A 22,190-nucleotide genomic window follows, 5' to 3' on the forward strand; every position below is an offset into this window, starting at 1 on the left:
AGCCCGAAGCAAGTATCCGAAACCGCCGAAATATTCTTAACAGCAGTGCCGATGCATTAGAAAACATGCGAATGTGCGGCGCTGCCGTGTTTTCATCGGTTTAGCATTCAGCTCACTGAAGAAATCTGTGAAAGCCACGGGCAAAAATTGAAGCATTGTCATCTGAACTAAACCAGGCTCATAGCAAAAACAGCGATTTATTTCGTCCGCGAAACGAAGATAAGATAGTTTTTATACGCAGTTACCGAATAAATATTTATAGTCCAGCCATATGGTGCAAAAAAATACTGGAATTGTGCACTTCGGGGTAAAAGCACCAAATTTGGCATGGTGATAGTATTTAAGTTGCTGAACAATATTAGCTATGGACCCCAGCCAGGGGGGGGGTGATTTTGTACTTAGGGGGGTGGGGTGGTTACAATTTTCAAAGAAATGACTGGAATTCAAGAAAAAAGGTGTACAGTTGAGCCGAATTTGTTTTATGTAGTAGTACTTACTTACTTTTCAGGTTGCTGAACAATATTAGGTATTTACCCCAGCAAGGGGGGTATTTTTAGTACTAAGGGGGGTGGGGTGGTCACAATTTTCAAAGAAAATACTGTAATTCAAGAAAAAGGTGTACAGTTATGCTGAATTTATATGATGTGATAGAACTTGCTTACTGTTAAAGTTTCTGTTAATATTAGGTATTGTCCCCAGCAAGGGTGGGGGGGATTTTTTGTACTTAGGGGGGTGGGGTGGTAACAATTTCCAACGAAAGTACTCCAATTCAAGAAAAAAGTTGTATATTTGAGCCGAATTTGTTAGATGTGATAGAACTTGCTTACTGTTCAAGTTGCTGAACAATATTACGCATTGTCTCCAGCAAGGGGGGGAAGGGGGGGTTGTACTTAGGGGGTGGGGTAGTTGCAATATTGAAACAAATTGCTGTAATTTACCGAAAAGGGGAAGAGTTGAGCTGAATTTGCCATACTAACAGTGCACGATGTCCTGAGATATGTAATCTGACTCCAACCAGACGTTTTTCACAAACGGGGTGTATAACCAGCACGCAGGGGAGGGGTGGGGTAGTACGTACCATGGTATTTTTTGACTTTGTAAAGTAAGCAAACTAAATCCTCTCCCTCGTATGTCCCACCGCATTAACAAAGCACAGTCCAAGACATGACAGATTTCTAATATTTACAACGTTCTCTGTAACCCCAGCATTGCACCCTCATTTCACCAGCTCACTGGCATACTGTTGATGCTTCAGGTGATGTGGTCCACCCAGGCTACCATGCATCTGACTCGGATTGTGCCCATCCCCATTCACTAAGAGAAGGTAGTTCAGGATTAGATACAATGCACTGTGCTCAACAATGACCAGCTTGGTAGGCCACTATCTTGTTGTGTTGTACTAATGTACTAATGCATCAGCGGTAGAGGGTTGTTCTCAAGGGTCCTACCTTCTGTGCAAAAACTAACTTTCCTGGCATCATTGTCTCCTTGGCACGGACTTGTCTGGTCATACAACAGCACCACAAATCTTTCCAGCAAACGCATACTAGGCATTTTGCTGAGGACCATGAAAAGCTATAGTGGCTTCTCCATAGGACATCCATGTGGCCCATACTGTGCTCTTCCCTCGTCCTTAGAATGCTGATCACAGCCTGTAAAGGCGTGGAAGATGTGCAACACTTGTGATTTCTCATCTCCAAGAGGCCTGACGATATCAAGTGTTGCTTACCGACTCCAAATGCAATCACATCTCACTATACTCTTAATTGATTTACATTTAAGTTGGAAATAGCGAGCATTGTGACATTAGTGTCTTCTGTACGAAGAGTTACCTTGCCGTGCACAATCAGATGCAATTAAAACTAGCCTTGTAGCAGCCTCCTTGTGCATGCAAGGTGATATTTCAGGCGTAACATCAACTGAGGATGACAATATGTGAGTGTTGCTTGTAGATAGAATACATTTTGTTTGCTTCACATGGCAACGTGATCATCTCCTAAGCTAGATATGCTCTGTTTTGTTGGACTCTTCCTTCAGAAATTCTCCCCACTTAGCAGGCATTCTTACATCTGTTTCTATTCTGGCGACCTGCAAGTAAGCGTTAAGTCCGACTTGATGAAGTGTATGGAAAAACTGACACCAAACCAATCTATAACTCCAGTAGTAGATGGGATGCTTATCGATGGTACTGCTCCTGTCAACATATTAAAGCCATCTGGAACATGTAAAACATTCTCTAGCTATGCATATCAAGTTAACTTGCCGCAAATCAGTAACCAGCTACCGAGTGTGCAGCAGATTGATATCATACCAAACTCGTGACAAGCGTGGAAGAGGTGTCCGTCGCAGAGTTAAGAAGCAGATGTAAGGCTTCCTGATAGCTGGGGAGAATCTCTGAAGGAAGAGTCCAACAAAACAGAGCTGATTTTATCTGTGCGTGCAAAGCAAGGTATTGACAAGATAATTCTTTGTACAGTAGACACTGGTGTTGCAGTAGTGCTTGCTCTGGAGATATAAATTGCATTTGGAGTTGGGCCTCTTGAAGATGAGAAATCTCAAGTGTTGCACACCTTTACAGGCTGTGATTAGACATCAGCATTCTAAGGACAAGGGAAGAGCACAGTATGGGCCACATGGATGTCCTATGGAGAAGCCACTATAGCTTTCATGGTCCTTAGCAAAATGCCTAGTGTGCAGGATGTTCTAAATGCTATGCCTGTGCTGAATAGGATTGGTGGTTCTGTTGTATGACTAGCAAGCCCGTGCCAAGGAGTCAATGATGCCAGAAAAATTTTGCACAGAAGGAACGCACCCTAGAAAACATCTCCCCTACTGCTGATGCATTAGTACAAACACAACAACATAGTGGCCTTCCAAGCTGGTCATTGTTGAGGACAGTGCGCTGTATCTAATCCTGACTACCTTATCTAAGTGAATGGGGATGGGCACAATCTGAGTCAGATGCATGGAAGCCTCAGTGGACCACATCACCTGAAGTATCAACAGTATGCCAGGTTGCTAGTGATATGAGGGTGCAAACCTGAGTTAGGTTGCAATTAAAGAACATTGTTCAAGACTGGCATGTCTTGGACTGCGCTTCGTACATGCGGTGGGGAATGCAAGGGAGAGGATTAAGTTTGCTTACTTTACAAAGTAAAAAAAACATGGTATGTACTCCCCCACCCCTTCCCCTGCCAGATGACATATCTCAGGACATCGTGCACTGTTAGTATGGCAAATTCAGCTCAACTCTTCGCCTTTTCGGTAAATTACAGCAATTTGTTTCAATATTGCAACTACCCCCCCCTAAGTACAAAAACCTCCCCCCTTGATGGGGACAATACGTAATATTGTTCAGCAACTTGAACAGTAAGCAAGTTCTATCACATCTAACAAATTAGGCTCAAATATACAACTTTTTCCCTTGAATTACAGTACTTTCTTTGAAAATTGTATCCACCCCCATCCCCCTAAGTACAAAAAATCTCCCCCCCCCCTTGCTGGGGACAACACCTAATATTGTTCAGGAACTTGAACAGTAAGCAAGTTCTATCACATCTTATAAATTCAGCATAACTGTACACCTTTTTCTTGAATTACAGTACTTCCTTTGAAAATTGTGACCACCCCACCCCCCTTAGTACTAAAAATACCCCCCTTGCTGGGGTAAATACCTACTATTGTTCAGCAACCTGAATAGTAAGTAAGTACTACTACACATAACAAATTCGGCTCAACTGTACACCTTTTTTTCTTGAATTACAGTCATTTCTTTGAAAAATGTAACCACCCCACCCCCCTAAGTACAAAATCACCCCCCTGGCTGGGGTCCATAGCTAATATTGTTCAGCAACTTAAATACTATCACCATGCCAAATTTGGTGCTTTTACCCCGAAGTGCACAATTTTTTCACCATATGGCTGGACTATTAGGAATGAACTCGATTTATCTGCCGTAAATTGCTTACAGAAACTGCTAAAATGATTAGTACAGCAGTCCTACCACATGACAAATTCACAAAGGTACAAAACTGCGAAAAGTAAACTATATAAAACACCTGTATAAAAACATTTCAGCTCACAAACGTTAACTATTTATTCAACCGAACTACGAATTGTAGCCTTCTTGCTCAAAGCATAATAACGCTGTTTACTGCTGTTTACGCTAATTTGCAAATTACGAACCGAAACTAAAGAAACTCACACTAAACTCTTTTTAATACTTACGACCGACTCTGTTTACATTTGTCATTGCCAGTTCATGTTAGTTGAGCGACAGTAAACGTCGTTAAAGCTTTACGAATACAAGCAAGTAGTGAAGTTTGCCGTGTCCAAAAATTATAGTTTTTGAAGCGTACGTGAGCGCGAGGAAAGCCAACTTAGTGCGGCAATGTCAATTACGATGATTTCAACCAATCAGTCACCGTAAAATTTTACTTCCGGTACGGACGAAAATGCGTACTTTTCTCGGAACGAAAAAAGCATACCTTCTGTTTTTTGCAGTAAATCGAAAGAAAATACAATTTTCTTGAAACGTAAGCATGCGTTTTCGGAAAAACAAAACAACGTAAAAGTTGTGGTCAAAAAGGTGGTCAACAGAACACATTTTCCGTCCTAATTTTTCAAGTTTTTGTGCTTACGAAAAACGCATGCTTGCATTTTATAAGATCAACGTAAGGATTGAAATAATACTACAAACTATGAATAAAACCGTTAGTTTCTTACGAAAAACTCAGTTTTTTGTTCTGGGTCACGTGACATTAGACGTGCCCCGATGACGTCATCAACTGGCTTGTACTCGCACTTTAAAACTACTGTCTAAATTTGGTAAAATAAAATCAAAGATATATCAAGTTACAGCCAGTTGAATTTTCCCTAGCAACGGCCCCAAAAGATACTGTAATGGGCCCTTAACTGCTCGCCCTTGTAAATTAACGTAAATCAATAACCAGGAAACTTTTTTCTAAAGGTCACCAAGAAAAGTCCCTGGCCTTGCCTAGTAATATTTTGGGATCTCTTCAATCACAATCATGCGATGCCCAGGGCATTTTAGTCCAGCTTCAAGAGAGCCTGCCACTTAACCATTCCTCTTTGGAGGAGCCAGATCCTGAGTCCAGGGGATGGATCCGTTGCCTGGCAATGGAGGCAAAGTGTTCAAACAGGCTTGATGTGGTCAGACATCTGAGGGAAATAGTACCAGCTGGGACCACAGGTAGGTGTGGTACCAATGTACTAACATAGCAGACAAGTAGCACTTACATTCCGGATGGGCTTTTGGAAACAGAAACGTGTTACATCAGATTACGGTAACAAAAATGATAGATTTGTTACTTTTAAAAAAGCGGAGTTACCATGGATGCCAACAATGACAGATTGACATTCCCAAAATTTCGAACCACTCGATTTCTTAAAATTTAGAACCAAATCTGTGTTGATTTCAATAAACAGTTACAAAGCTTGACAAACTGCTATTTTTACGACACTGGTATTAAAGGGACTGTGTCACGGCTGAGTTAAGTTTATTTTATTAAGTTTTGCCAAATACTTGCTATTAAACTTAATGTTTGCAAAGGAATTACTTCTATGGATCTATTAAAGTGACAAAACCATAGCTTCATTGCAACCAAATATGTCTCCCGGGCGTTATAATTTAAAGTTAAAAGGAAACAAGACTAACTTTGAAAACTGTTCAGCCCAACAATGTTTCAAAAACCCGTATTTCAATCCGTTTCAATCTTCGTCACTTTTTTGCTATGCTATTGAAATGTTCCTTCAATGTTTTAAGCGGTTATTTTTATATTTCACCCAATTTGATGGTCATTTTCCATGCCTAAATTTGGCTAAAATCCGTTACACAAACAATTGCGATCCAATTTTTACATTGGATTTCTGATTTCTCAAGTCTCCTGGGGAAACGAAAATTGCCCTGTTCGAATGAGTGAAGTAAATCCAAGGAAAACTGCCTTAAGTTATCGGGAAGTTCGAGAAATCGGGGATTCAAAAAATTGGGATCCCATTGTATTGATCTTTTGTTAATTTTAAGGGTGCACGTGGTTTTCTAGAACCTGTCCACCCTGTGAGGGCATGCAAGGGGTATTTGAACTATATCATGTGTTACATTTTTGAGTTCACTATTAAATCAAACGGGTGCCTTCCTAACATGGCAATTTTTTTAATTGTAGTCTAGTTCATAGCGCCCTGTTAATAATGTGCACCGTCATTCGAATTTGTACTTCAACAGGCCCGCTTCTGAATAACCAACTCCATGTTCGAGATATTCCTGGCCGCCAGAGAACAGATCTAGCAGTGCATTTGTGTGGTAAGGTTTAAGATCTTAATCATACACTACTGTTAAGTATCCACATGCACACATTTTCTTCGTTCTTTACCAAAGAGTGCTCGGCCGGCCAACTTTCCATGTTGTATCGATATTCGACACAACATGGAAATGATGTGTTTGTCGTGATGGAAGTTTGATTATTGTAATATTTACCTGGGTTTCCAACAATGTATGAAGATGGAATTCGATAATTTTCTTGGGAGAACCAGATATTTTACGCCATGCCTTGTCATAACAGCAGGCAACTTGCATGATAAGGAATCAAGCAGCTCAGCAGAGATTTCCTTTTCTCTATCACCATCTGCCAAAAGAACAAGAAGAACCTCTTATGTGTCAAACTGTTTTGTTTGCTTTTTGCTGTAGATTTGGCTAGACCTGATCACTTTCTTTGATTTTGCAGCGATGTAACATTCAACACCAGCAAAATGAAAGTTGTTTTGTTTTCTTAAAATAAAGGGAGTTTCGTTTGCAAAATAACATTGGTATTACCAAGTCGATACTCCCTTATAATTCGATTCTAATAAAGACCAGTTTAATCTGAGCTTTGTGGTGGTTGATTGTTTTTACAGGGGGAGACGAGTGGAAATTGGTTGCAGAAAGACTGGGTTTTAATCAAGCATACATCCGTTGCTTTGACAGTCGGTATCGTAACCCTCTGGAAGTTGCGCTGAGTTGTTGTCATATGAGTGTGGGTGAACTGTACGACATCTTGGTGGAATGTGGGTTACCTGTGCTTGCTGACTTCCTGTAGGATAGGCATATGGCTGCTTCAGTCCTCATTCTATATAGCCATATTGTGCTTAGCTTCAAATTAGGAAGATTATGATTGATTCTTACCCTGCGGGTAAGTTTTTTTTAGCTGTTAGCAGAAGCAAACATGAGCTGAGAGAAAACAACTTGGGGAGGGGGGGATTGTATTTTAAGTTAAGAACAGTACTACGTCAAACGTAAAGAAGGGCAGCTTAAGCGGATTCTAATTGATGTAAAAAATAACCTTGAGACAGTATAGTTTGCTCAGGTAGAAAAACTTGTTTTCAAAAATTTTCTAAGATGTAAAATAAATGTAAAATTGCTCAGGTAGAAAAACTTGTTTTCAAAAATTTTCTAAGATGTAAAATAAATTGTAAAGAATCAAGGATAGCTTATATCGGGGAAGATTAAAACTTATTACCAATATTCAATTTAATTTATGTCAGGGCTAGAAAATAATTGTAATCAGTAAGTTTAGAAATTAACTGCTTGGGTATTCTCTCTGTTTAGATTCTCGTTTAGCAGCGATTCTCATCCTGCTTGTGAGTTGGTTTTATAACTGCAGGGAGAAGCAAACATTATGAGCTAAGAGAAGGCAACCCGAGTAACAGATTGTATTTTAGTCTGGAGGAGTTGAGTGAAGCGAAAAAATAGCGACTTTTCAAATTGAGGAAAACCCTAAGCAATGTAGTTTTCTAATGTATTACAAAAAATTATAAGTTCGAAAAGAACATTCATAGCTAATATTGAGGAAGTTTGAAATACAAATCTTTTAAATGTAATTTCAGTCCAAGCTAGGAAATAAGTGTAAAAAGTTAGTTAAGAAATTACCTGGTTTAAATTGTAAATGTAATTTTTTTAACTGTAATTTTTTTAACCAGAAGATCGCTATAGCTTAATCAATAACTTAAGCAAACAAACAAGCCAGCAATCAATCTTTCGATCCCATCGTTTAATCAGTTTATCAATGAGTGAATAAGTAAATCGCTTGCTTAAATATAGTTAGTGAATCAAAGTCTTTAGAAGATATAATCGTGGGAAACCAAGTCATAATAACAAATGATAGATTAGTAAATACAGCTACAATTAAATTTCAAAGATAAAATAGTGATACAATAGCTAAATAGTAAGCAGTAATAATACAATTGTATATTGCCTACTGTTGCAAAATAATCTTCAGTGGGGCTTATTGATAGTAGCAAATTTTATTTAGGTGTTTACGTTTTCGCAAATTATTATTGCCAAAGCTAAGTAGTCTATGAAGTGTATTTGATATTCAGAAAAACGCTATTTTTCTATATATAACGTTATTTTGTTTGTTTTAGTATTTACGTTTTCGCAAATTATCATTGCCAAAGCTAGATGGTCTATGAAGTGCATTTGATAGAGTGATTTCATTTAACCCGTGAAACAATTTCTAACAGTTAGTGCGTAATAGTTAAAGTGCACCTAACCCCCGAAACAATACTTTCAAAATTGATTGTACATGAGTTAGAGAGTTGAATGGTTAAATATTTCTTCATCTCAATGTTGCGTTTTTAAGTTATGAAGGTTTATGTTTCCAATATGTTAATGAGTATGACGTCTACCCAGGCTTTTAAGCATACTTGTTTTGCTTATATCATTATTTACTCGCCATTACCAGACACCAAATTTACAATAAAAATTGTGGAAATTGCGAGTGTTATGATAATGCTTTTTAAATACTACTTGTGTGAACCATTCAAAATCTGTATATTGAATGAAGACTGGGTAGACGTCATACTCATTAACATATTGGAAAAATAAACCTTCATAACTTAAAAACGCAACATTGAGATGAAGAAATTTTTAACCATTCAACTCTCTAACTCATGTACAATCAATTTTGAAAGTATTGTTTCGGGGGTTAGGTGCACTTTAAAACGAAACAAAAGAAAACAATGAAATGAGTGTCTAATGGTAACTTCACGTTTAATAACTATTTCACGGGTTTCATAAAACGCTTTTTTTCTATATGTAAAGGTATTTTGTTTTAGATATTTACGTTTTGATAAATTATTGTTGCCAAAGCTAACTAGTCTAAAGTGCATTTAGTATTCTTTGCGAACGCTATTTTTCTATATATAGCGATATTTTTAGACTGGTTTAAAAGAGCTTTATGAGCCAACGAAGGTTCCGTTTTATAGCGATATTTTTATATAGATTAACGTTCTTTGTTCTTAAGGTGTGTTGTGAAATAAAATATTTAAACACGAAAACGCACTATGAAAGAGATTTGCCTCTTACTTCCCACGCCGTCTGTAGAAGCATAAACTTCTGCAAGACTCTAGTATTTCTTTGAAAATTTAAAGAATTTCTTAAAGCTTATTCGTTTACCGACAAGACGAGCATCTGAATTAACACTGTTATTAACAAAATGTGTTAAAATTTCGCGGGTTAGTCGTGCAGTTAACGCACTTCTTACTGCCAGTGGCGATTTAAGCAAAAATGCTCGATCCACTTGTTGTATCAGTCTTGCAAAACGACTTTCTTCTTGGAAGAACAAGTTTTCCTGCTTGGTTTGGAGTGATTTCAGAAGCAAAGACCGTCATTTTGTTTGCTACTTATTTTGCGCTTTGTTTCGTCCGTTGCTGATTGACAAATGAGGCCAAATGTTTTCCTTGGTAACCTCCCATTTATAGTGCGTTTTATAAACGTTTCCATTTATCATTTATTGAAGGTCATATTGTTTCTTGGATGTACCTTCGTAAATACGCAGTTAATAACATCTTTGTGGTGTGAATGATAACCTTTCGTTGCATTTTTTCATGAGAAGAGATGTTTTGCGTAACTAATGTGTAGGACTGAACCACTGTATAACTTCCCTAGAGGAACAACAGCCTAAATCTTGGACGAGGATCCGGGGTAACAAAACTCATTGTGCAACCAGTCATTAAGTTTATGGTGAGTGTACATCACAGGTTATTAGCCCTGCCATGCCACCAGTCGTGCGCGCGCTCGCGCGATAACAAAATAAAAATTACTCGGCAGTAAGCAGTGCGCAATTTGAAATGGACGTTTCTGTTTCAGGCTTGTTTAAAGAATTTCTTTTTACTTATTAACTTTGATCAAGGACCTTATAGTTTGTTATTAATGAAACCTGTTAATTTTTGGCTTCCGTATGCTTAAGGGTGTGTGCATGAAATTTCGCTTGTCTTTCTTTTTTCCAAATGCGAAAGAACTTTACGTATGTTGTAGCCAGTTACGTCTGACGAGAACAAAAAACCTATTTATAAGAAACGTTTCCAAGTGGAGCTGTTGAAAGAATGTGGAATACTCGATAGAGATTGTACTTCTAAACACGCCTGTTTGGGAGAATCAGTTGACAGCACTCACTATACATAAAAGCGCTTCGAAATTTTACAACCATCAATGAGAGCATTGACACCGACAGCAAATAAGAAAGAGTGAAATAAAAAAATGGAAAGACCGTTTCTCATTTCAGCGGCACCGCTCTATCCCGCGAATAAAAAAACGCGAATTTGAATCGTTACACGCGCGTGCGTCTCGAATGTCTCAAATAATCCAATTGGCTGATGACTGCGCGCGCATTACTTTCCTTTGTTTATGTCACAGTGCGAAGAACCTAGCTTGCGCAAACCACTTTGAAAGGTTTCGTAAGCAAGCTCCTCAGTGCCTGGTTTCTCCTTCAATTAAGCTTAAACTCGAGTTCTCTTAGATTAACGAAATTGAAATCAAAAGAGAAAAGGCGAAGACAGAAAGGTGAGCTTTGAAACGGTCATTATACTTGTTGAACACCACAGAATACTTCATACAGTTCATCTTGATCTTACTTTTTTACATGACCGCATATTTCTTTTTTTAAAATAGATTTTGCTGCCGTGAGACGCAGAGCATAGCAATTAATTATTAGTGTTGAAACAAATCAGTTCAAAGTTGGAAATCGTAGAGGAAGATCCTTAGGCTAACGAACGATTGACAATCGGAAATTGTAGGGGAAGATCTTTTATAGGTTTACAAACAAACTGGACGTGTTTTGTATCTTTATGCTTAGTGATCTTGTCTAGGAAAGGTGTTTGCCGACATTTACAGTGCTTCGCATCACACCGTTGCCACGACAAAGTTTTTGATTTATTTTTGTCAACTTTGTTACATCTTTTAGACAACCGTTTGATTGTTTCTGTTCACCTGGCCAATGAAAATAACAGAATTCTTGGAGGTGGAATAAAAAATTGTCGGAGAGCGAGCGTGGAACTTGAAAACTCCGCCTCTTACAGTTCTTGAACTTTAAACAAAAGCCATCAGAAAGTTGCCAGAAAAATGTCAAACATAAATCATAAACTTCGTCAGTGATAACGGTACGAGCCGCAGCATGTAAGGAAGATTGTAATGTATTGTCAGAAGGATCGACTGTTTAAAATTAGGGGAGGGGCTCATTATCATATTTTTACGGTATTTTCTGTAGACATATCTTACAGGAAGGTAATTATCGAGACAAACATAACGCTGCATTTATCTTCCTTTTAATTTTGCCATAGGTGACTGTAGTTAAAGTTTATTTACAAAATTTATGACGCAGAAATACAGATCAAATAACTTAAGTTTTAAGGATTATTAATGCTTAATCAAAAGGATATATATGTAAATCCTAGGTGGAGGTATAATTTAAATCAAACTGCACTCAAATCGTTTTAATTGAAAAAAATAACACAGTAAAGTTCGTGTTTAAAATTTTTTTGCATTATTTTTTTTCACGGAATCGCCGGTGAAATTTAAATCTATAGGCGTTTGCCGGTGTAGCAATATACACTCCATCAAGCATACACAAAAACTTCCACAGCTGTTTAGCGTAATTCTTTCTCTGTTCCCTTGGCTTTATTCTTTCAGCGTCCGACCTTTTTTACGCCCATGGGACGCATACGGCCTCTTTATTAACCAAATTTTTCTGACTATGAAGCTCTAACTTTTATTGTTGTTATCCAGATCCAGATTTTTACAAGTAGATCGAATATAAGCCATTCCAGTAATCTTTACAAATTATTACCAATTACATTTATCTGACAACTCTTCTTCCGTATTCACTGGCGATTCCGGTCGTCTTAATAAAGGTAACATTTTAATTTGTTCCCTTCTTCCCTTGTACGTCACTCGTGCTTGAAAAAAAGTGATTTAAAATAAACACAGTATTTTGTGGAACTTACGACTTTTATATTGTGTAGCAATATAACGTGAAATTCTATTACTGATGAAAGGAGAATAAAAAACTCACCGTGATCGAACTCACTTGTCAAGCTGTGTGGAAAACTTTCCCATATTAAGGGCTACGAGTCATTTAAGTGCATAAACATGTAAAATGTGTTTTACTTCGGAAGAAAACTGATAGAATAATTATCTTATTGAAAATGCGGCGAATTTAACAGGCTTTTTTTTTCAAACGAAAGGCTTGTAGAGTTCAGTTCGTTTTCACACTTCCGACGTTCCGCTGGCGTTCAGTTTTATTTCACTTCTATTCCGCGCTGAGCGCCTTTCGTTAGTCCCCTCGGCTGGTTTTACGAATCTCAATGTGTGCTTCTGATTGGTCGGTCCACTATCGCCACTCGCAACACTCTGGTTGTCATCATCCGAGTCGGAGTCGTTTTCCGATGGATCATCGTCGTCGTCCGAAGATTTATCCGATTGGTTTTCGTCGGCCTGTGAGGCTGCCTCCTCCAGTCTCTTCTCTTCTCGGTAGTAAATGAGCTTCCTTATCAGCTCTTGTTCGTTGTTCTTTCCCATGATATCATCGAACAGAGGAATGCTGTCGCAGATGTCGTTTTCTGTGAAGTCTTCGTCTGTTTCCAAAACCAGCATCATCAGAATTTTCTTCTTCTTGGAGGAGTTCTCGGTTTCAAACCAGTTCGTTTGTCTGATGTCCTCCATACACAAGTTCCTCATCGCGTACTGAACGTTCTCCGATATCTCTTCGATACTGTCCAGGTTCAGCTCAAACTGGTTCTTAGGTTCCTTGTAGTTGGGCTTTATTGCAGGACCGACTTGTTTGCCAACAGTACGCTTGAAGGTGTGTAACATGAAGTCTAAAATCTCATGTTCATTGGACTGCTTCGACACGTCGTTTGCCACGTCATTCAATGCGTCATTTAAGATGCCAATGAAAACGTTCATGAGGACGAACAGCACGGTGACCACGTATGAGAAAAAGAAAATGGGACCGAGTATTCGACTTGAGCTAGTCAAGGCATCGAAATCAAAACTTCCGAGAGTCATAGACATCATACTACCTAACGTCGCTGGGAAAGAAGCATAGTCACTGTTATCAGTTCCAAAAACCACAAATGCAAACTGACAGTAGGCCAAGAACAAGATGAAAAACATCAACATAAAAGACATCAGAGGGGCGGACGCTACTTTGATCGTGCGCATGAGAAGAGATACACGCCGGTTGAATTTCAACAAACGCAGAAACTTTAGAACCGAGAAAAACACCGCCATGCCTGTTGTAGCCGTCACCCACTCATCAATGAACGCGACGTACTGGAAACTAACGTACTTGTCTGGCGTCTCCTGCATGTTGCTTATGCTGTACTTGGTGATTGCCAAACGTGCGAAGTAAAGCCCCACGGCTGACAGCGAAAACCCTAGGACTAGAAGTTCTGGGTAGTTCCACGCGTCTTTGAAGAATTCTCTTCGTTCCTTCCTGTATTTCTTTACCTGCTTATAGAGGAAGTACAACAGAAACGCCATGTAAGTTATTTCGCACGCCATTACAAACACCATTTCGGGTCCAATGTATCGGTACAGCCGAATGGTCTGTATTTTAGGGCTGTGGTAATACCCTCCTGTAGGAATAATCTCTGATAGCAGGGTGATGACGCAGAAGAAGTTTGTCTGTGCGTTGTAGATCGTAAATTCTGTAAAGATAGCTCTAGTGTAGCGGTCAATCCAGTGCTGAGAAGTGAGCTCTTTAGATAACTTTTCGGCTCCTTTTCGATCAGCTCCAAAGTCTGCCACGTAACCTAAACGAAATTTATAAAAAAACATACCTTAATACGTTGTTGAAGCAATTCCTCTTTAGAATCCAATACCAAAGAAATTTTGTGTTTATATATTCTCACTATGTTAATTATGATTAAACCGCCGTAACGGATTTAGAAAAGCTGACGTACCGAGATATCCTTCTCATGTAAACACAAAGGAAATAGAAAGTTCCCCTAAAGGTTTTCTCAAACTTTTCTAATGATAATAATTTAAAGTGCGCTTTTTAACATAGGAGAAATGATCAAAAGCGCATTACAATATTAAAGTTACCCTAAACTGTCTTCAGTCGCGAACTTGGTACATAGAAGGATTTAACAGTTGTTCACTATTTATTGTTGGTCAATCCGCAGAAAGTGACTTCTAACCCAAAAAATTCCCTGCAATGCGGCCATTACATTGCAAGCGATCTCAACAAATCTCTTGTGGGTTTGTAACAGTTCCAGGAAAAGGAATAGAACGTACAAATCAGGAGATCCTAAAGTAACGAGACGAGGTGCTGGATTTGACAATAAAGGACTCACCTCCACCCCAGTAAGTAGCAAACTGTCCCCAGTAAGGGGTTCCCTTCAGATCCCACTGCGTCTGATAAGTCCACGGAGTAGGGTCCAGATCCTCCGCGCTTACATTTGACGGCAATGATACCCAGTATGGCTCGTATGATTCTGAATCTTCGTTGTCCCAATCATAAGGAACGTTACACTCGTCAAACAGCGCTTGTAATGCTGGCAGTAGTTTACATTTGGCTACAATACAAAAAGAACCAAGAATGTGAAAAGGAAAATGTTTGATATTCCAAAAACGTTAATCAATCAATCGTAAGTAAGTTGCAATTAACTATTTGGTCAATCAATCAATCAATCAATCAATCAATCAATCAATCAATCAATCAGTCAGTCAATCAGTCAGTCAGTCCACGCCATGGTCAGTCAGTCAGTCGGTCGGTCGGTCGGTCGGTCGGTCGGTCAGTCAGTCAGTGTGTCTGTTAATCACTCAGTCACTCCAACAATCTGCTTATCAATTCGTCCATTGAGAGTTTTATATGTCAAAACACTGCTAAGCTAGCCTTTAATTTCAGTTTTTACTAGCTTCTACCATTTAAGCAGAAAGCCACTCACTTTTTTGTACCCTCAGTTGGCGAAGTCTGGCCGTTCCAACAAGTATGGCGGTACTGTGATCGGCAACGAACCCGTCCTCATATTCAAACAACACCAAAGTTGACGCGTTAGCATATTGACTGCCAGTTGTTTTCACCTTGGCGATCTTTTTATTCTTCATTCGTGTAACTTCGCGGTTTGTACCCTCTTCATTCACAAGATCGCTGTCGTCGACGTCAACAGGGCCATACCAGTAACGCGGCATCAGAGAAGGGATAAAGCTTGTTTGAACCCACTGCCAGTAGGAACCAAAATCTGACACCTGTTGTGGCGGAATAAAAATGCAATTAACATCCAGTTTTCACTACTTAACCAACTTATGTTCCACCACTGAAGCTACAAAGCGACTGGCTACGCTACTCACTATCTATTTTGTGATAGCGAGTAGTGTTGCTATACAGTTGTGTAGCAAATCGGTCTGGCCAGAGGATTTGAAAAATTTTATTGACGACGCAAGATAAAACAGAGGTTACTACAAAATAAGGAATGCAGATGAGTAATGGCTAGGACAGTAGTCAAAACAAATAATTGATAACTTTACTCTTTATTCACGTGTAATTTGACACTATAAAACATGCCCTGTTACATTTCAAATGACACTGCTTTTCGTAAACAACTTTAAAAATTTGCAAACCATCAAAATAATTTATCTCGGTGAAATAGAAGTCAGAAGTTTGCTCGGCAAAATATTAAAGGGAATTCAGTGTTTTTTTCGGTACGAGCGATTCGTGGCACCATGTATTATATTGATTAAAATTTAAAGCGGTCGCCACTTGGGCATATACTAAAACCCAAAACAACGAAACGAAACGACCGAAACCGCCGAAACAACCGAAACCTGCGAAACGAAACAAAATCACCGAAACAAGCAAAACCATAAGATTTCCGCCATTTACCGTACTATACACCCCGTTTAGCCTATTATACACTCCGATTAGCCTACTGTAAACCCCGGTTAGCCTACTATACACTCCGGTTAGCCTACTACACATTCCGGTTAGCCCACGTTTCACTAAGGTTAGCCTACTATGCACTCCGGTTAGCCTGTTTACGGTAAGCTCTCAATAATTGTAATGGGTTTTGCTTGTTTCGGTGATTTCGTCTCGTTTCGCTCGTTTAGACTGTTTCGGTTGTTTCGGCGGTTTCGTTTCGGTGGTTTCGTTTCGTTGTTTCGGGTTTTAGTACATGCCGCCACTTGTACTTATCTTGCAATCACTTACCAGTGACTTACGTTAATAAAGCATTCTTTTAACATTGAACGACTGATTAGTTTGTTTCTTTTAAAGAAATCAGATTATTTTATTTCCATTTCTACTCGAGGTATAAATCTCGAGCCGTATAAGTTTCCGGTAACGCCTTTCACGAATTTGAAGAAACACAAGAAAGATCACAAAAAGCTTGTCCTCGCAGGTGGGATATCGCTAGTTTATTCCTTGATTTCCGTCGGCAAAAAGGTGTTCAGTGTCTTCGCTTAGTGTAGTCTAGAGGAAACAGTACTTGCATTGCACTGTGCACTAAATTACAGAGTCTGTTGGCAGTTAAAGTGTTTTTTTTTTCTGAAACAATTGCTTTTAACCCGACTAATGAGCAGGTAAGACTTGGTAGCGCAAGTGCTTCTGTCTCGCCGGACAATTTAAAATGGTGACAACACAAAATCTTTTATACGACTCAAGACTTCGCCTCGACTTCTACGGACGTTATCATTTGAATTCTGCAACTACGTCAAGTAAGTTTTTTTGTGCAACACAACGATTCACGTTCGGTAGAAAGCTGTCATAGCGCACAATGTTGTTGTCTTTTCGACGTTCTGGAATGAGCATTATTTTTTTTATGGAAAATAGTAAGTGAATGCAATTCCAACCAAATTGTCAACCAATGCAAACTTGTTTTCGAATTTAAAGCAAAGCAAACAAACATTCTAATACCTCATCAAATGCATCAAGTCCTGTGTATTTTCCTTCTTCGAACACAGACCTCATAGCACGTGTCACATTGAAAGACATCGGGTCGCGGCTGCCATAGGCAACAATGAGTAAAACCCCAAGGAAAAAAATGTACTGGAGAACTTCTTGGATAATGGACTTCATTTCTTTTTGCTTAAGCTTGAGCCTACGAGCCGCTTCGAGTTTTTCTGGGTTGGGTGGTTTGTCAACGAAGCCAACCTTGCGAAGGGCTTTTTCTTCCTCGCTATTCTTCTTCTTATCATGGAGTGCTTCTTCGTCTGGGTTCAGCTCGTTGCCTTCTTGTTCGCTTTCCTCTTCGGCTTTGTTTGGATCTTTTATCACGACCGCAAAGAACATGGCGGCTGCAAACACCTATGGATGAATCAGTCAGAGAAGTAAACGTTTCTGTCTCGTTCAATTTTCGGCGTTTATGCCCTACCTAATTTGGTACGTGATACGTACCGTAAAATACAGGTTATTACTGGGCTTATACAATTTTGTATGGGGTTTTGGGTGGGCTTATATAAATGGGGGAGCTTATATTCGAGGGAGCTTGTCGTCTGAAAACGAGCTAATAAGAGACAAAGTCCCCCGCTCAAGCAGTTTTGACAGGTTGTCCCCTTGAAATCATGTACTAAGTTGAGAGAAGCACTGTGGAAGTAGAGTGCCTTGCCCAAGACTGGCCAAGAGTAAAGCACAACACACTTGCAAGACAAGAATTCCCGACGTTTGAACCCGGACGCACTAAGTTCTTGCCAAATGTCCTCCCAAAGCTTATTCACTCGTGAAGAATCGTAAATATCAGTACAAAAGGATAAACTCACTTTGAGAGGCTGTGAAATGAGCACGTCCTGCCAAAATGAAATCATCATGGAAGAGAGCCAGCCCTCAGATTTCTCTTTTCCAAATGTCAGTCCGTAAAACACAGTAAACGTCGCCGATACCGTGCAAGCGACGAAAACTAAGCCATAGGAAATGTAAACAAAACAATGCGGCAAAGTCTTTTTTTTCTTTTTCTTGTCCTTTTTTTTGTCGTCTTCGTCTGCATCGGGATCTTCAGATTCTTTGCTCTTTTCTTTCGCCTTCTCGGCGCCCGACACTTCGTACTTTGTACACTGACCGTGTGGATCTTGATCTTTGTCCAGGGCTGGCTTGGCTTCGGCAGGCCGCGCTTTCCGGAAAAACGTCACAATCAAGACGTTGACCGGAAGTACTACTAAACTGCTGGTAATACCGATGGATAATTGCTTTATAGAGAAGCTAAAGGGTCCCACATGGACCGCTGTTCCGGTCGAAGACTCGTCACCCACTTGGTAAAACATGGCGTTGGCGAGCATGGTACAAAGTAGTATTGACAGGCAACAGGAGAGACGCTGTACTCGAGTGAAATTGCTCTTGGCAGGGCGGGTAACCACAGAGAACCACAGATGCCCATCTGTCAAGTTCTTTCGAGCTTCAGTCGAGAATAGCAAGTTAAAGCTGGTGAGCTCCTCTTTACTGGCTGGGTTCAGAAGACGTTCTACACATCCGTCGTCTTCCTCCACTGCCAGCCACCGATCGCAAATGAACCATGTCTTCACGTCAGTTTGCACGTCATGCACCATCACCCTGAGGAGGTACCAAGATGGTTGTTCTCCCGTGTTGCTGTGCCAAATTCGTAAAGTTTTTAGCTTTCCCAGGGATCGTGGGACGCTTAATAGGAAGTAATCCACGTTTCCCCGGCAGAACTTTCTCCGGCCGGGCACCTCGTCCTTTAAACGACGCGGAGAGGTTTCATCTAAGCCACCGGTAAGCACCATACGAACCTCCGAGGATGTTCCTGCTTGGCTGGAAAATCCTGTGTAAACTACTATCTCGTACATGTACGTGTCCCTCGGGTCATTGTCCGGTAAAGGAGCCACACCCACCTGTGATTTAGTGAGAATCAAACAAAATAAATTTTCAGTGTATACAACACATAGTAAAACCAATTCAAAAGTAATGATTTCTTTTTATCAAATCTGATCAATAGCAACAGACGAAGATAACGCAATGAGCCAATCAAAACTCACATAAAAAACATGCAACCGGTTCCAAGCGCGGGAAAACGTGCAACTGGCGCCAAGGCGTGAAGACGCCCGTAAGCAGAGTCATGATTGGTTTTGGTTTTAAAGGTTACGCGAAGCTACGCGAGGAATCAAATACACGAAACTTTTGGCTTGCCATGCAACGCTCCGAAGAGTTGCAAGAATAGTATACCACGAAGGAGACTGGGTTGTGAAAATGCCATATTGGCGTCTATCGTTTAACAATTTAATTTTCATTTTCTCCTCTATGCCCTTCTACACTCTTATAAACATTAAACATTATCACAGCATCTAAATAATTTATGCCCGAGGGCGGGGGGCTACTTTGAAATATTTTGTTCTGGGAGGTCCCGCCTCGAGGTCCAAACCCTTTCTTTTTACATACCAATTTTTGACAGAAAAGGTGACCTTTTCACATATCCCGGCATAGAAAATGGTGCCCCCTTTCAGTTGAATCACCCTCGAGAATACTAAGATGTCTCAACGGATCGGTGGTTTTGTTCAAGATACTTTGAAAGGTCTTCTCAAATAACTAAAAGACAGTTTGCCCTACTCTTTTCTATATTTCAACACGTGACATTACTACCCTTTTATATACCTTCAGCCTTAAAAAGGTACCATACTCCCTTTAGTCCGCTATAGAGAGTAACCCCTCCCCAAAATCTGGGAGTGTACGAGATCTAACACTGTACTTGGTGTTATAATGGTAAAATGAATGACAACATAGCATTTCTCTATAATAATAATCTCACTTGAAACATCATTAACCACGGCCTACCTTTTCCAAGTCTTTCCTATCAGCTCTTCGCGCCCACAACAGAAGAAGGAAGTACAGACCAAATATACCGCACACCACAGAGAACACCAAAGGATTGTTAAGCAGCTCTTCAAGGGAAACTTTATCCCAGTCGATCTTGTTTGGCGGTACGAAGAAATCACTTGCAAACGACGTCAAGTGATTGCAGAGACAATGGCGTTTTGTTGGAGTTGTTTTGGGACCAGGCTTGAAAAAACAAAAACAGAGTCGGGTTTATATAATGCGATAAAGATACGAAGCGCGTGCTGTACAGTCGAATCGTACATCACGGCTGTTCTACTGCTATGATTCCCAAGTTATTGACTGTTCGGAGATTTTTTTTTAAAACAATCGGTTTAATTAAATACGATAGTTTAATTTATGTTGTACCGGTAATCTTTAGCTATGTTAAACCATGGATAATCCATGAGTGCCTGTGAGCACCCGCTCCAAGGGATATGATGCTTAAAGGCGTTTTAGCCTTGTAGTATTGGAAACATTCCCTCTGTAATTCGAAAAAACTAGAACTTTATAATACTTTTAAAGACAGTTATACACCTTCACCCTATTTAGATTTGACTAGAAAAAAATCCTAATCGAAAAACGCTTGTGAAACTCAGAATAAGTAATCACAAACTCCTGATTGAAACAGGAAGATATAACAATATCCCCAGAGGTGACAGACTTTGCACTATTTGTGGGCATAATGTTGAACCCATTTTCTATTTCATTGTCCAAGATATTAATCAATTAGAGACATCTTTTTCAGTAAAATAGATCATATAATTTCAAATCCCAAGCAGCTAATGAACTCCACTGACTATTATATTAATCTGCAATTAGTGCAGTTTATATCGTCCTGTATTAAAATGAGAGACAAATTATTATCAATTTCTTGATCACTGATTATTTGATTAGTTTTGTTTAATGACTTTTTATTGTTATTATTTACTATTATATATTATCTTATGCTTTTGCAATACTGTAATGTTTTATGGTCATGCAAATAAAGCTCAAATGTTGTTGTTGTCTGAAATCGTTTTATTGTTAAATAAAGAAACTTTTCATTATGAAAACTCTTTGTACCTTACAACCGTCGTATTTCCATTTCTTCTCCTGAGTGTGGTAGTATTTGCAACTGACTTCAAATATAGTAATAGTGAGATTGTTTTTCTCTGGGATACTTTCTTCTGTAGCACTCTCTTGGTCATCGCCGACTTCTCTTCTTTTTCTCTTCTGATCCGGAGCGTCTTGAGAAGACTCTTGGGCAGACCCATTGTAGTAGAAGCCACAATACCATCTTCCACTGGCCGTCTGATTCAAGTCATCGTTGTCTATGAACAACTGATAGCGATCTGCATCGGACACTGCATCATTACACGACGCAGCCGACCCGTTCACAGGCTGTACTGGATCTTTGGGTATAACTTGACTAAAGTCGTACTCAGTTGATGTTGGTTCGGAACCTTTTCTACAGAATATCTCCGTCTTGGTGTTGTTATGCATAGGTACGGCCCAGACATAGATCGCACTCATGTTGTTCGTGACGTTTAAATTCAGCACCAGCATGTCGCCCTTGGTGATTAGATGATAAGCCGACTCTGCGATTCCATTCTCAGCCGGGATAAAAATGTCCATGTGTGAAGTAAGGTTAGACACGTTCTTAGAGTTTCCGCCTTCGTCTTTGATTACTAATTCAGACACACCACCGTCTACTTTCCCTGCCCTACGGCCAAAGGGACTGCTACCAAATGAGGACATCTACAGAGAAACAAGTCAAACAAGACAAGATTATCATTCTTTACTCGGAAACAGCTAAAAAGTAATCCACAGGTGAGGAAGATGTTATGTACATCTTTTTACGTGCGTGGGGCAAAGAAAAAAAACTAAATCCCTGACGGGAATCGAACGCGTGACGTCCCAAACACCGGGAGGGCGCTCTATCCACTCATGGTGAGCAGAGCCATTTGCTACTGTAGGTTCATATGTCAACCGCCGACCGGTTAGCTCAGTTGGTATAGCGCCGGACTCTCGTGCGGGTGGTCTCGGGTTCGAGTCCCAGACCAGACCAACACTCAGGGTCTTAAAATAACTGAGGAGAATATGCTGCCTTTGTAATGACGG

The 22,190-nt window shown here is 39.8% G+C and overlaps 2 protein-coding genes across 4 annotated transcripts in view; one reads left to right on the forward strand and one right to left on the reverse strand.

Moving 5' to 3' along the window:
• The window catches only part of LOC144632150 (uncharacterized), a 59,278-nt gene extending 50,185 nt beyond the window's left edge, over nt 1–9,093 (forward strand). For 2 of the 3 annotated variants that reach the window (XM_078490751.1, XM_078490752.1), the window contains exons 11-13: nt 4,970–5,212; nt 6,242–6,319; nt 6,910–9,093. In XM_078490751.1, coding sequence (XP_078346877.1) covers nt 4,970–5,212; nt 6,242–6,319; nt 6,910–7,091 — 503 coding nt within the window. In that variant the 3' untranslated portion in view covers nt 7,092–9,093. The remainder of the gene's footprint in view (nt 1–4,969; nt 5,213–6,241; nt 6,320–6,909) is intronic. The other variant, XR_013566863.1, reaches the window with a different exon arrangement.
• A 2,480-nt stretch (nt 9,094–11,573) lies between these two features.
• Nucleotides 11,574–22,190, reverse strand: part of LOC144632646 (uncharacterized) — a 33,640-nt gene continuing 23,023 nt past the window's right edge. The window contains exons 17-23 of the mRNA XM_078491326.1: nt 21,153–21,827; nt 20,049–20,273; nt 18,029–19,111; nt 17,187–17,576; nt 15,223–15,523; nt 14,629–14,850; nt 11,574–14,085 (exon numbers count right to left, since the gene is read on the reverse strand). Of these exons, the coding sequence (XP_078347452.1) occupies nt 12,536–14,085; nt 14,629–14,850; nt 15,223–15,523; nt 17,187–17,576; nt 18,029–19,111; nt 20,049–20,273; nt 21,153–21,827 (4,446 nt within the window). The 3' untranslated portion in view covers nt 11,574–12,535. The remainder of the gene's footprint in view (nt 14,086–14,628; nt 14,851–15,222; nt 15,524–17,186; nt 17,577–18,028; nt 19,112–20,048; nt 20,274–21,152; nt 21,828–22,190) is intronic.

Source organism: Oculina patagonica, chromosome 12, assembly GCF_052425735.1.
Source record: "Oculina patagonica isolate OP01 chromosome 12, crgOcupat, whole genome shotgun sequence".
NCBI classification, from domain to species: Eukaryota; Metazoa; Cnidaria; class Anthozoa; order Scleractinia; family Oculinidae; genus Oculina; species Oculina patagonica.